Source organism: Dermacentor andersoni, chromosome 2 (genome assembly GCF_023375885.2).
Source record: "Dermacentor andersoni chromosome 2, qqDerAnde1_hic_scaffold, whole genome shotgun sequence".
NCBI classification, from domain to species: Eukaryota; Metazoa; Arthropoda; class Arachnida; order Ixodida; family Ixodidae; genus Dermacentor; species Dermacentor andersoni.
The window spans coordinates 189163032-189178553 of NC_092815.1; the positions used below are offsets into that span (position 1 = coordinate 189163032).

The window sequence follows — 15522 nt, forward strand, 5'->3', positions numbered from 1 at the left end:
TTTGGGGCTCTGTTTTTCTTAGAGCATCCGTCAGGGGAGCCGCGATATCAGAGTACCTGGGGATGTACCTCTGATAGTAGCCGGCGACACCTAAGAACGACCGAATATCGGTCTTCGTGCGCGGTTGCGGGAAGTCTCGCACAGCGGCCACCTTTATTTCAGAGGGGCGGCGACGACCCCGTCCAACCACGTGACCGAGGTAGACAACCTCGACCTGTGCTAACTGGCACTTGGGAGCCTTGACTGTCAAGCCCGCATCGCGCAGGCGGGTTAGCACTGCCCGTAAGTGGGCCATATGCTCAGGCCAGGATGGGGAGAATATCGCTACGTCGTCTAGATACGGTAAAGCGAATTCTTGCTGTCCCCGCAACACTTTATCCAGGAGGCTTGAAAAGCAGTATGGCGCGTTCTTCAAACCAAAACTCAAAACTTTAGGACGGAACGTTCCCATTGGTGAAATGAAGGCCGCATACCTACTAGCCTCTTCTGTAAGTGGAACCTGCCAATAACCCCTGACAAGATCTAGGGTGGAAATAAACTGAGCGCTACTAACTTTCTCAATGCCCTCCTCGATGTTAGGGATCGGATAAATTTGATCCTTAGTGATGGAATTAAGCCTGCGGTAGTCGACGCAAGGACGAGGTTCCTTGCCCGGTACCTCAACTAAAATCAAAGGGGAGGTATAATCACTCTCACCCGCCTCAATAACACCGAGCTTTAGCATTTTCTTTACCTCAGCCTCCATAATATCGTGCTGGCGGGGTGACGCCCCGTACGCCTTGGATCGTACTGGCTCTGGGGAGGTAAGTTCTATATCATGAGTAAGGACAGAAGTCCTACCAGGCCTCTCAGAGAACTGACCTTGAAACTCTTGTAAGAGCTGGTGTAGTTCGGTTTTCTGCTCAGGCGACAGCGGTGCTTTACTGATTAAGTCACTAATGACTTGATCGGTGTCTTCCCTGTTCGTCACTGATCCTAGTCCCGGAAGCTCGACCGGAAGCTCTTCGGGCACGTTTACCATCATGCACACCACTGCTTCCCGTTGTTTATAGGGTTTGAGCAGATTACAGTGGTAAACTTGCTGTGCTTTCCGCTTTCCTGGCAGACTCACCACGTAGTTAACGTCCGACAGTTTTTGAACAATCCGTGCTGGGCCCTCCCACTGCACGTCGAGTTTGTTCTTTAGCAACGTGCGCAATATCATGACCTCATCGCCCACCTCAAAACGACGGGCCCTGGCTGTCCGATCATAATAAACCTTGGCCCTCTGCTGGGCCTTTGCCATTGCTTCACCTGACAACTCCTGTGCCCTTCTTAAGCGTTCGATGAGCCTAAGCACGTACTCCACCACGACTGGGTCGTCGCCCCTGCCTTCCCACGATTCTCGAAGCATGCGAAGCGGAGACCGCAGCGAGCGACCGTACACTAGCTCAGCTGGCGAAAACCCCGTAGCCGCATGCGGCGCGGTCTTTAATGCAAACATCACCCCAGGCAGACACAGCTCCCAGTCAGTTTGTTGTTCAAAACACAATGCTCTCAACACGCGCTTCATGACGGAGTGGAGCTTCTCAACGGAATTCGACTGTGGGTGGTACACTGAGCTGTGTAACAGCTTTACCCCACACCTTTCGAGAAAAGTTGTCGTCAAAGCGCTGGTAAACACTGTGCCCTGATCTGATTGGATTTCCCCAGGAAAACCAACTCGCGCAAATATGGACAGTAGTGCATTGACTATCTCTCAACTGAGCTGAGTTCTTTAAGCGGCACTGCTTCAGGGAACTTTGTCGCTGGGCAGATCACAGTCATAATGTGTCTGTACCCCGTGGTTTTTACCGGCAGAGGTCCCACTGTATCAATAACGAGCCGTCTAAAAGGCTCCGTAATGATAGGTACCAACTTCAACGGCGCCCTCGATTTGTCCCCTGGTTTGCCCACCCGCTGACAGGTGTCACATGTACTCACAAAGTGGTCTGCGTCCCGAAAACACCCTGGCCAATAGTACTCTTGCAAGAGACGGTCCTTAGTTTTCTTAACTCCTAGGTGTCAGGACCACGAACCCCCATGCGACAAGCGCAACAGATCCTGACGGTAGCACTGAGGCACGATCAGCTGATCGAACTCCACTCCCCTGCGGTCTAGATACTTCCGGTACAGGACTCCACCTCTTTCCACAAAACGAGCATTTTCCCTGGCGATACCTTCCTTGACAATGCAGCGTATGTTTTCTAGGCTGCCATCCTTTTTTTGCTCGGCTATCAAAGCCGACCGGCTGACTTTTAGCAACCTATCAAGTCCGTCTGACGTAGGCGCGATGAGCAAATCTGCAGATAGCTCTTCTAACTTTCCCGTGTCGGGCATTTCCTCTCCAGTATCTGGTGCCTTCAACGCTACAGGCTCAATTTTATTCAGTTCGGACGTGCTCTGAATATCAGCTTGCTGCGCCTCTGACCCTTTCTCATTGTTCGACAACGTCGGCCCCGCAACTACCGCCTTTGCAGCGAGCTCCCGAACTTTCGATCTGGTTAAGGCCTGAACGCTAGCCTCACCAAACAAAAGCCCCTTCTCGCGCAGGAGGTGATCGGAGCTGTTAGAAAATAGGTACGGGTACTGGGGGGGGGGCAGCATAGATGACACTGCGGCCTCCGTCTCAAGTGCTCCGAAAGGTCCTTCAATAAGCACTTTTGCTACGGGCAGACACACGCTATGAGCTTCCACGGCTTGCTTGATCCATGCGCACTCGCCCGTGAACATATCGGGTTCTACGTAAGAGGGGTGAACTACATCCATTGTAGCTGCGGAATCGCGAAGCACTCGGCACTCTTTCCCGTTCACGAGGAGGTCTCGCACGAGGAGGTCTCGCTCGAGAAGCTTCATGTTCTCGTCAGTGCTGCATAATGACAAAAACACGACTTTTGTTTTTGTTTCCGGGCCAAAATGTCCGCCGCTTTGAACGAAGCCCCGGCGTCCGTTGCATCCGCGCCGGCAATACCGCGCGTCGTAGGCGAAACGTAACAATACATATAAAGAAAGGGTCACACAGGGAGACACAATCTCTGCAATGCTTATTCACTGCATTGTTGCTCAGTGGCTATGGTGTGGGCTGCTGAGCATGAGGTCGCTGCATCGAATCCCGGCCACGGCGGCCGCATTTCAATAGGAGCGAAATGCGAAAACACCCGTGTACTTAGATTTAGGTGCGCGTTAAAGAACCCCAGGTGGTCGAAATTTCAGGAGTCCTCCTCTACGGTGTGCCTCATAATAAGGAAGTGGTTGATATTTTGCAGAGGATGTCTGTGTACCCACATAACTCGATCTCACATGTTGACTCGACTTCGAAATTTTTTGTCAGTACTCCTTTAAAGAAGGATTTCCTTTTGGATGCACAGGGAAAAAGATGTTTAATGGTTGATAATGAGGATGGTTTTAAATATTATAGTTGCTGTGTTATTGGCTCTGCATAAATATTTGAACGTCATGCATGGCTGTTCGCATTGCAGACTTTCATGCTCGTCCTGCTCTAGAGTACTTTCGCAAGTCTCTGACTTCATTTCTGGAAATATAAAAGAATGCGGATGTGTGTACTCCACTGAGTTCCCCTATGGAATCTTTTTTACATATAGAACAATTGTAAGAAAATATGAATTTGCCAATACGTACGTGGTTGAGAATTATACCATGGGAATATTTTAAACATTTAGCCCGATAGGTAAGACACCCGGCTTCTGAGGGTGGGGCCACTGGCTCCAAAAGCAACATGGAAACGTTTTTCTTTTCGGATTTATTTTGTTTAAAGATTAAAATTTATTATTTTAGGCTCTTACGTGCCTCAAACCACGATCTAATTATGAGGCACGCCTTAGTGGGGGACACCGGAAAATTTCGACCACCTTAGGGTCTTTAACCTGCACCTAAATCTTAGTACCACGGGCATTTTCGCATTTCGCCCCAATCGAAACGCGGCCGCCGTGGTCGGGATTCGATTCCGCAACCTCGTGCTGAGCAGCCCAACACCATAGCCGCTAAGCAGCCTCGGCAGGTGTTTCAAACATTAATTTCTTTATAGCCATTCGTCTTACGTGACAGACGGAGTAGTCTCGTCATTCTGTAGGCGTAGAAATGCTTACGGATTTGAAACTGGCAGTCTGAACTGTGGTTGACGCTTAAGTAATGTGGAGGATTGCACGAACCGTTGCGGCGCGATGCGCCGAGGTGCCACCGGCACGTGTCGAGTTGCTTGGGCCCTAGGAGTCCGAGAAGCGCTTGGTCATTTTGCGATTGCCCGTATTACAGTGTTATAGGACGCCGAGAGGAAGCCAGACTAGCTAAACAAACGTGACGCTCGTTTTCGTCCTCCTCCTAGCACACCTTGCAGGACGGGGGAGGGAAGCGCCGTCGCACGTGGACGATGAGCTCGTGCTGAACGCGTTTGGCTGGTTCACCTCTACGGTCCCGCTCCCGACCGCAACCAGAGTCTCAGCTAGCGACACTGGTTCGCGTCTCCTGACAGGGCCGATATGTTGTATGCGTTCGAAACGTCGACTATCAATTTCGCCTCACGCGATTGGCCTAGATTGACCTAGGCTGCGGTATCGGCGCGGCCCTGGACAGTCGCCGGTTTTTCGAACGCGTACAAAATAGCAACCTTGCTGCTGCTTCAAATAATACTATGGACGACCGCACGCCAAGTTTCATCCTAGACGCCAGCGCTCGTTTCTCCCCTGGCGGAACAATTTCACCTCTAACGGGGGTAGGTTTCCGCCGCCGCTTCCCTTCACGATCGCGCCCGCGTTCAGTTCGCGCTGCGGGCGAAACGTCTCTTGTTTGCGACGGCGCCTCTTCGGATGACCGGAAATTATTATTGTGTTGTTAACTGTCACGACAGCAACGTAAACATGAAAGGGTTGATGCCACCAGTGAAATTCTACCGATTCACAAGAAAATGGTACGAAAAAAGCAGACGACACACATGGATTACTGCGGTGCGCCGAGCGAAGTAAACAACTGGCAAACGAAGCGAGCTCGTTCATTGATCACTCCTAAGTGTATGACGGTTTTTATATGTAACTCACATGAATTTAAGAATTACTCGGTACATAGTCCTTTTATTCATACAAAAACTAAGTTGTTCGACGAGCGCTTGTCCTGTCTTCTTCCTCGTGTTTCGTTTGTGTGTGCGCTGCCCAAGAATGGAAACCACTTCTGTTGTATGCGCTAGCAGTGGCCGAAGTTCACGCGTGCCGAGAAATTGAATATGTGCACGATGCATTGAACATGACCGGAGTTCATTCCCGCTTCACCACTGCACCGATGGATCGAGTTACTGGACGATACACGCCCGCGTGTTGGTCGCGCCGGCATTGCTGAAGCGGGAATGATTACTAATACTTTCAACTTCCGCCTCTTGAGCACTGTTAAAAAATGGCCAAGCTGTCTACATTGCTGCCTCTATTCCATATTGTAGGGGACGTACTAGTTGAAGTTGTGTGCGCATGTCGTACTTGTGCTATGCAGTGATATATTTTGTTTATTTCCGCACAGTGTCGATGGAAATCTGTTGTCGCCATCACAGACAACACGGATTTGTAGCAAACATACTGTGAGAAACTGCAAAAATGACTTTAGCTCGTATGTGCCGTATGCATGTGCCGCATCGTATGTGCTGACGATTTTTCCGGCGGCACATACGATGTCGTTTCCAATTACCTGCTTAGCGTCACTTACATGGTTAAGCAGACGCTGCCCTTTCGCCGCATTGCAGCCATAAAAATAATCGTCAAGCGTACCGATCTTCTTAAAGGCAAATATAAGCGTGTACAGTCTGTTTCACACTTAGGGGAAAACTCGGAACGTGTTGCATTGCGATGCGGCAAGCAATGGAGTCGTGCGGCGGCAGCAGCTCGAGCAGGCGCAGACGCTCGAGGGGCGGAGTCGTGATCTGCGTCGTCTGCTACGGCGGCGCGCGCTGGCCGCATTGTCGGGAAGCGTGCTACTGTCAGGGGCAGAATACCGATTTCATCGACACTGCGGGAGCTGAGCTGATATTCTTTACTAAACGTTGTGCGGCGCCAAACTCTTGAGCCTTCATTAGCGATAATGGAGTTCCACAAACTTCTTTTAAGAGCATGCTTCGTTTGTTCTTTCGAAAGGGCGGGGTACTGAGCGCGTGCACGTATATTTCTTCACTGTGTGTGCTACCGTAATAAGCAGCGACAAGACGCACCAAGAAGTGCGCGCAACGTGCTCAGTCTTTGTTTGACTCGAAAGGAAAACAAAGCACTCAACAATGATTACTATGGGGGTCGAACACGATGAAACAAACGGGTACGATTAAAGGAATGTTTTAGGTTAAGACAATGAGCTGGAAGTGATTTTTCTCGACAATCAATCACTACACCAGACAGACCCTGCCCGCCGGCGGGGAATTGGACACGTCACGCTCGGAACTTCGGTTAGTATCTCGTCATGTCCCCAGCGGCAGCGATGACAGCGCTCATCCTGAAGGCAGTGAAGTGTAGAATGACTTGATCAGGGATGTGTTCACTCGCAGCACGTCTGAGTCGCTGACGATGGTGGATCGAAGCCTATCTTCGGGCGACTGATAGAGGGGATGGTGCGGCAGCGATACTTTCAACGAGCCCCATGACATCTTAAATGATGTTGGCGCCCAGGGATTGAGGCGACCACTCCAAGAGAGTGACTGCGCGCTCTTCCAGCAGTTCTTGCGCAACGCGAGCAGTGTGGATCGGCGACCTATCGCGTTAGAATATATAGTCGCCTTCCAGAAACGGGCCGTCAAGAATGTATGGAATCAGTACGTCGTCTATGACTGCCCTGCAGCGATGAACTTACCCTCGAGGCGTATCAGTGGGCGTCGCACAACGCTTAGTAAAGAATACCGGCTCATTTCACGCAGCAACGATGAGATGGGCGCCCTGCAACTGACAGTAGACGGTTTCCCGACAGTGCGGCCAGCGCGCGCCGCCGTAGCAGACGACGCCGTTCAAGATCCCGCCCCTCGAGCACCTGCCGCCGCCTGACTCAAGCGCTCGCCGCATCGCAATGCAATGCGCTCCGAGTTTCCCCCTAAATGTGAAACAGACTGTACATCGCCCTTCGAATGAAATGTCCACGCGCACACCCGTAGGCACACACCGCGCGCGGCACGAAACGTGCCCAAACACGCGCAGTGCAGGAGGCAATCAAGGCGGTGCGAACGAGAGATGAGAGAGGGGTACCACCCGCTAAAATAATTTTGCTTCGCATGCGGCGCTCTCAACGCCGGCGCAGCAGCGCCGCTCTCGGTGCCGTTCTTGTCCATAGCGATCAAAAGGGCGCGTCAGAAGAGGAGTCTCTCGCAGAACACGTCGATAAGCACGATATGCCCACGCTCAACGCGTTTTACAAGATCTCCCCCATCATCCCTCTCTCGCGGCAGCCAACGGAAGCCTGAGCTACTTCCCATCCTTGACTGCAGATGGCGGTAGCTGTCTGCTCGTTGATCCACGCAAACGGCAAGATACTAGATACACCACAAACACTGGCCGGACACGAAGATGAATGCGTCACACGAGGAGAAGGCGTCCCGCTGTCATTATCGTGGTCATTCCTCTACCCAACGCCAGCAACCTATGCGAAAGAAACGCCCACTTCGAATACGTTGCTAGCACAATTGCAAAATTAGACCATAAGACCACCACAAGTAACCCATTTTCGCGTGCCCGACTGCGGCTGTGTCTCTAGTACAGCCTACCGGATTTTGTTTTAGTTAAAGCTACAACATTGCAAAATCGTTGGCTCACCTTTACTCACAGTGGCAAGCTCGTATGTGCGCAAGAATTCATTTAAAAGTCGCGTAAAGGTGGCTTCGCCTATACGCCGTGCAAGCTTGAGCGATTCTCGCTCATCTTCTGCGCTGTTATTTTACTTATGGAGGCTTAGGAGCAGTTCGATCCGTAACGATCTAGAAATTTTTTCAAGCGAGCTTTGTTTATTTACTTCAGCGCATGACGCAAATTTCGATAGTCTTGCGTGACGAATTTGTTTAAGCCTATGTCATCGTCCATAGTGACTCGTCATCACTATTCCGCTTGCGCAGCAATTTTTATTGCGATATCAATGATACGGACACTGCAGGCATATTTTGGCCGTCGGCATTGACGTCAAGTTCCGCGATAAGATCGCGCCCAAGCACAGGTTTTAGGTGGGAGGGAAAGAGTCCGAGGGTGAGCCGAACAAAATGATGCATTAATGCACGCCGTCTTTTCGCGCGCGCATACGGATGGGTGGATAAAAGGGGTGGGTGGGGAGGGGTGTGGGGAGTCCGGCATGTTAGCGCTCGTCTCCTCTTTTAGCCCGGCCACAGTTGCGCATGGCGCAACTGAGCGCGGACCCGCGGGCCCTATCTTGGGCGTATTCAGCGGTTCGTGCAAAGGCTGGGCGAGCCGAAATGGCCGTATGCATATAGTGGACGGTTGGTGGTGTCGTGTGCGCTGTTTTAGCGCGCCCAGTACCCAGTACGCGTTGAAGCGAGAGGCAGCACGAAGAGGAATTCGCCCACCGCTGCTGCCCCTCTGCACCCCGCCAGTGTTCTGACAGCGAGTGTCCGCAGACGTTGAGTGAGGCTTGTTTCCCTGTGCGGGCGTGACACCGTGCTTATATTTTAACAAGCAAGCAAATGTTTAGGGTGATATATATACGGCCGATAAAAATGTGAACCTTAATTCGTGTAGTCGTTATCGCTAAAAATGATATGCCTTTCCAATAAAACTACGTCATTTCTGGCTTTGCGAGAGCCCAACCTCTTATTTTACGAGTGCTTAGCAAAAACAGATAGGAACTTGAGCTGTGCAGAACGTTGTTCAATGTTCCAGTCAAAAACACCGCTTGACCATTCGAACAACTTCACTTTGTGTCTTCGCGAATTAAATTCTTTACTACTTCTTAAGTAAATACGCTAAACTGGCCCTTAGGGTGTTTTAGTATTTATTCTACACGAGATATTATTGTGTGACACGAATTCGGTACATGAGTAGACATTCAAACGCTACAAAGTAGGGGAAAAATACAAGTTCGAAATTCAATCATTGCTACGCTCCTCCCAATAATAAATGCACAAATTAGATAAAATTTGTACGAGCATACACTCTGAAAACTGCTGTGCATGGCGCCATTTCTTGTCGTTATAATGGCAACAATGTTTAAAAAAAAAAAGATTTCGAGGTCATCGCTACCACCGCAGGAGGGTTTTATGGCACGGTCCTGGGGAGGACAGACGATCGCATATTCATCGTGGCCCGCTTCCAGGTCTCTGCCGAAAATGAGAACACGAGCGAAGCTAAATTAAGTGAAGCGAACGGTTTCGGGAGACAAGCGGAGAAAAAAAGTAATGGTGGAGATTTACATTGCAGGATAGCTCTGAGCTGATTTCTCTGGAAGGAAAACATTAGATGCTGATTTTCACAAACTACATTTTTTTTTTTTTTTTTTTGCGGATAAACTTGTAAGGTATATTTTCTAAGCAACCGTTAATCCTCCAAGAAATACTTATTTCTCACCCGTTCTGCGTGGTCTATCGCGGCTTCTTAGTCTACTTTAGTACAGGCAAGTATTTTTTTGAGCTCTCTGTCGCTCCCTCCTCTCGGCCTCGCTTCGACGGAAGGTGCGCCTGAATATACACGCTTGCTTCCGGCTTGCCCTGTGCCGCGCTCGCTGGCTTTCACGAACTTCATGTTTAAAAGCCAGGCTGGTCCATCACTGTCCGAGCTACGCACGTGTTCGTGAGAAATATGAACGCACTCGTGCTATTCCATTTGCTCTGCGTGCTAGCCGCCAGTGCGAATGCGTCGAAGTTTGAACCATGCGGCAAGAAACCTGGTAAGTGTTTGCGAATTCCCCGCGAATTTCCCAGGCACATCTCTCACCGCGTGCTTATATTTCTGAGGAACATTCTGAGGGGACAAAAAACGCGTTTCTTGCCGTTTTTGGTACCTGCCGTTTTTGCTGATAAGCAACGTTGTTAGGGGGCCATCAGCAGCAAGAAAAAATTCATCAAGAATTTTGCTAAATCAAATATGCTAATTATACATTTCAAATTGCTAACCATACTGCAAATACTGCAATTGAAAAAGTGAACCCGAGGATTAGTGATGTCTTCTTAGCAGAAATCATAAGGCTGGTGCCGCTTTCCAGGTTTCATTCCCAGGTCCCGTTTCCAGGTCCCCAAACACAGTTAAAAAAATTATAAATTCGGTGTTTCAGTTAAGGCGGTCCTGAACCGCTATAGAGGCACTTCCTAAAAAGTGTTAACCGGAAGACCAATGCATTTCGTAGCACATTTTAGGTTCATAAGCGGTGCTATTCTTTGGATTTATGCTAAGCAGATGAGACTTGACTACCACTCACCTTCAATTTTGCAATTATATGTGCGCTAATGTTAGCCGATAAAAAGTAGTTAGCATTATTTAATTTATTAGCAATATTCCCGCTGAAACTTGTTTTTTTTTTCGTGGGAGGTCTTTGGCCGGCGTTCTGACAAAACACGGGGCATGTTTTCGCCATATGAGGGACGCGGGGCCACGCACCGACAGGCACTATTCTAGCTACCGTACGTTGGCTACTACGTGTGGGAAAGCAATGTCACAAGGCGACAAGGTCTGCATGGCCAGCATAGTATGCGTAGGCTGTTTTACAATCCGTTCCAGCAAGCAAAGTTGCCTAACCTGAGGTGTTAGATTACAGCTTGTTCTGTGCGCCAGACTCTGCCATTCGAACATGAAGACGCATAGACGTCTATGGCTACCCGTACTTGTTTCTTGCTGACACGGCGGAGAACCAGTAAGAAGCGTGAATTCAGATTGAAGCGGGTAGTTTGCGCTGTAAGGGTGCTGCCATGTTGCTATAGTTGATTAGGGTTAAGGTGGATATTACGGTTACTGGAGGTAACTGCCGCAGTAATTCTCGGTTTACAACGGGCATACGCAAAGGCCATAACATGTCATGTATCGCTTATCATGTAGCGAGGAAAACTAATACTCTCTAGTGCAGCCACTAATCAGTCAGTTACGCCCAGAACTATATACCGCCGGGCAAGGAGGTTGCCTTTGTACGCCTCATACCTTCGGCAGTGCTGCAAGGTATTTGAGAGTTTGAGTATAGCTTCAAAATACTGACGCAAATAGAAATTATATAGCTATGTAAGCAATGTTCTTCAGAAAATGTACTAAAACTAAATCGATTACAATTTTTATGTCTAATTATTGATGACGGTGAAAATCGCGCTGCGTGTTCATAAAACGCGCCAAACGTCTCATAGTGCTGACTTGCACGCGGGAAGTACTTACCGTTCTTATGTTTAGTTTACTCAAGCATGGGCCCGTGGCCTGACGGTTAGAGGATCGATTTGTTGTGTTATGGGTCCTCTGTTTGAAAGCTGCCGTCGAACAATTTCATTTGTGTTTATTAATTAAGGACAGGGTCATTTTTATCGACTTCACCACCACATTTCTGTATCCCGTATGTTTCAAACCTCTTTCGTGGGCCAATCTCGGATATAGGGCAGCCTGCTACGCCAGTAAAGTTGCATTACTTTCAGGTTTGAGCCTTGGTATTGCTTCCCACTGCATTATTCAATAGCCTGAGAAGATTTAAGTTAAAAGGCGTGTACTGTCAGTATTGCCTTCCATAACATATGTTCCTCAAAATTCGGAGGAATCACTTTGTCAAGGATGTAAGACCTGGCGCGTACAATTTTACTGACAAAATAGTGAGGCACTATAACCCGCATGTGCAACATGTCATTTAGCATGGCACGACGTACATTATGCATAAACCTAAACATATGCCGAGCTTCACGGCGACGACGACGGCGAAAATTCATTTGGAGTGTTCATATAGAATCGACTATACACAAAGCGGTTGGCAAAGCACCCCCGAACAAGTGCGCTTCGATTAAAACCTACCGAGAATCAAGCACACTTGCCGAAGTCCACTAAGCGCGGGCTCACGTGGCAGGCTGCCTTTCTCAGAAAAGAAAATGCGATGTTGATGGCTTCATGGAGAGATGATTTGCGAAGACTGGCTGCGTGACGTAATACGCTCTTCTAGTTTATTTCCCTTCTCCATGACTGCGGAATTGGCGGATGATGATTATTTCTTATACTGGCAACGCCATCTCGCGCCGTTGCAGAGATCTTTGCTTCATCTATCTGCGTTCTCAACTTCCAATAGAGAAAGCTTGGGTGATGCCGCAACGGCGGAGGCTCTATATAAATGCGAAAGCGTCATACAGCCCCCCGAGGCCGAAAATCCGACGTGATTTAGCGATGGCACTCAAAATGGCCGACGGCGCAAACAGTAAAAACACATAAAAAACGCTCGGATTGGCGTCCAATTTCTCTGAGAAGTCATTACAAACAAAGTAACTTAATGGCTCAGGAAAGAAAATTTGGTACATTTAGGTCAGCGTGGCAATCGAGCCCGGGCCTCCAGGGAGCGTGACATATCCCTACTGCAAAAACCAGCGTCTTACTGTGGCTTCCATGTGTGAAATCAGCGTGTTTTTTAAAGGGAAAGCTTCACTGGCCGCGAACTTGCGATTTCGCCATGGCCGTGCTCAGAGTAGGCGCATGACGTCAACCGCGTTCCTCGTCGTAGCGTTCGCCTCCGCTCGCTCCCCACGCTGGCGCTCGCTGGCACTCACTGGGACACCAGTGAGAACGCTGGATAAGAGTTGGGTCACGCTGGACGAGACGCTGGGGCGCACTGGTTTCTGCTGTACAGGCGCTGGTTCTGGCTGCAGTTCGCTGGTTGGCACTGGAAGCTGCGCTGGTTCTGTTTGTGCCGCGCTGGTTCCAGTACGCAAGGACGAGCGCTGCGGAATATTAAATGCTTTATACATTTTCATCGCATTATAGTCTTCCCTTGTCTTAAACAACGCTATGGCTTGCTGTCATTAAACTCTATTTCATGTTGCAGCTTAAAATAAAGGTACGTGATCTGCCCTGTTTGTGTATACACATTTGACACTGAAGATCACTTTCGTTTCTTGCATTTCCTCTTTTGACTGCGCGGATAGCTGAATTCTTGAACGAAACCACGCAAACGCAGAGGACGCCGCGTTTTTTAGCAGTTTGCACGTAACATATGACTGCGAGTTGTCGCAGTGTTTTGGAGTGGACATGAAATTCAGAAGTCGTTTAGGCGCGCACGAACGGGCCCCGAGTTCGAAGCCTACGGCTGATTGATATTATCGTGTGCTTTTACTTTCCATATTGTACCAAAAAAGTTCTGAGGATCAAATACACACAGTTTAGCTCTCGCCAGCTACCCGCACGGAGATCGCTCCCCAGCGAAGCTTAGGCTTAGCGTATCCGCCGAGTCCGCCTGCGCGCTATCGGAGCCTCTCGGTCAGGAATCAACAAGTATAACAAGGATAGAGTACTCTACATTCCAGCTTTCGCATCGGTGTTCTTAAGTAAACCATTTTTTTTTTCATGTCTACAGTGCCAGCACAAGAAGAGACGAGCGCAGATGTGACGCGTCATAAACACAGTTAGGAACAAGAAACGGCTATCGAAATCGGCAGTAACAGCCCATACAGCGCCCCGGGTCGGCGGTTCATTTAGGACTGTTCTCGAAGTTAAAATACAAATCGCAAGTGAAAATCGATATTATGGCAATTCCCAGCATGCTACTGAATACGGACAGCAACTTTTTCTTTCTGGTACAGACGCGAGCTTTAGTTGCTGGGCAATAGTACATCTAGTATGTCTGTGCAAGATGTATCTATATGAAACTAAAACTGCTTCTCAATCTTGACATGACAAATTATCCATCAATGTCCATGTGCTGCCGTGGCGTAGTTCTAAAGTACCTTATTCCGCGACTTCATTATATAGCTTTTTTTTTTTTTACATAGCGGGTAAGTTTTTGTTTTTTTAACTGCGGAAAGAAAGAAAGACAGGCGTAGTTCTAAAGTACCCGGCTTGGGATCTGTAGGTTTGACGATCGAATTCTGGTTGAAACGTTTCTTTTTTCTTTTATTTCCCTGAAACGTTCTCTGTTCCTTTCTGTATTCAAAAAATATATGCGGTGGCCAGGCACCGCGTACTTGAGGCGCTAGAGCTGTTTTTTTGCGCCAGTACCCAGCGCCTCCCAGTATGCCGCGCCTCCCCAGCGCCCCACCATCCAGCGCACGACACTGGGGCCCATAATCCGGCGTGGCACTGGACACCGGATACTGGGTACTGGGTTTTGCAGTAGGGGAGGCATGCATCCTCGACTCCGCAGCGCCTTCACTGTTCTCGCTGACTAAAGGTATGCCTAGTACGTGCTTTATTGCACACGCCAGGTCGCAGCCATCTGGCTGCGACGTTAGAGCGGATTAAAGTGGATCGAGGTTGGTACAAATTAGAGCAAGGCGGATTAAGGTGGAGTTGTTGAGGGCACACGTGACAATGTATGACGTCACGTATCAGGGTCTTATGATAACTGGAAGTGAAATTGATTCCGAGGTACTCATGTATGACGTCACGCGTCAGATCATGTCGTTAGATCACGCCACCTCACGCCATACGCTACCATTGGGTAACGTGTCCACACATGATGGGAGCTACATGGCAATGAGTTCTGAATGGCTGTGGTAAGCTGATTATTGAACGCAAAGAAAGAAAAGCGAATAACGCAAAGCAAACACATTGTAATACTTAAGGTGTCCTTAATGGTGATAACTCAGATAAGTCGTAATGCTTTCACATTGAAATCACGTAAGTGTACTTGGGCGACTGCCAATCTTTATCACTAGCGCGTAAGGATTCTTTTTCATCCGATTGTATCTTGTTATAATTTCTCCTACTGAGTGGCCTATGTCGAGGACAGCTTGAGATAGGGAGCGACCCTTGCGCGAAACATTGATGAAGGGCAAAACTAATGAAAAATTACATTCTGAGGTTTTGACGTGCCAGAACAATAATCTGGTAATGAGGCACGTTGTAACGGAAGACTCCGAATTTATTTTGACTACGTTGGGTTTTTTTTCTTTATCCTTGCACCGAAATCTAAGTTCACGAGCGTTTTGGCCTTTCCCTTTTTTCCACATGTGGCCGCCGCGTCTGAGATCGAACCAGCGACTTTTGGCCCAGCAGCGCAACGCCATAGCCACTAAGCTACCGCGTTGGGTAGAATGTAAAGTGAAAAGAATCGTTAGAAAAAATTAGGAGATGCTTCAGCTTCTCCTTTAAGAGTGGAACGCGATAGCATTCAAAGGCTGCTTCTCACGCTTCGCGGCAAGTGCAGCTTATGTAATATGTTTACCGTAATGTTACCCGTAATGTTTACCGGTAAACGCTAACGGCGAAGGCTACGCACGAAGGCAAGCAGGTGAGGTATCTGGTAGAAACGCTGCCTTTTGTGTGGGCCGTGGATGCGCGAAACCGAGCGCCATCTGGATGGTGTTGTTGCAAGGAACCGAGCGGAGCGCGCCGATCGGTGAATGGTAGAAACGCTGGAAAAGGGGTTTATGTTTCA

At 48.9% G+C, this 15522-nt stretch overlaps 1 protein-coding gene across 2 annotated transcripts in view; it reads left to right on the plus strand.

Moving 5' to 3' along the window:
• Positions 1-9057: 9057 nt before the first annotated feature.
• LOC140215985 (uncharacterized) overlaps positions 9058-15522 on the plus strand; it is a 93925-nt gene continuing 87460 nt past the window's right edge. The window contains exon 1 of one of the 2 annotated variants that reach the window (XM_072286296.1): positions 9058-9873. In XM_072286296.1, the coding sequence (XP_072142397.1) occupies positions 9786-9873 (88 nt within the window). In that variant the 5' untranslated portion in view covers positions 9058-9785. The remainder of the gene's footprint in view (positions 9874-15522) is intronic. The other variant, XM_072286295.1, reaches the window with a different exon arrangement.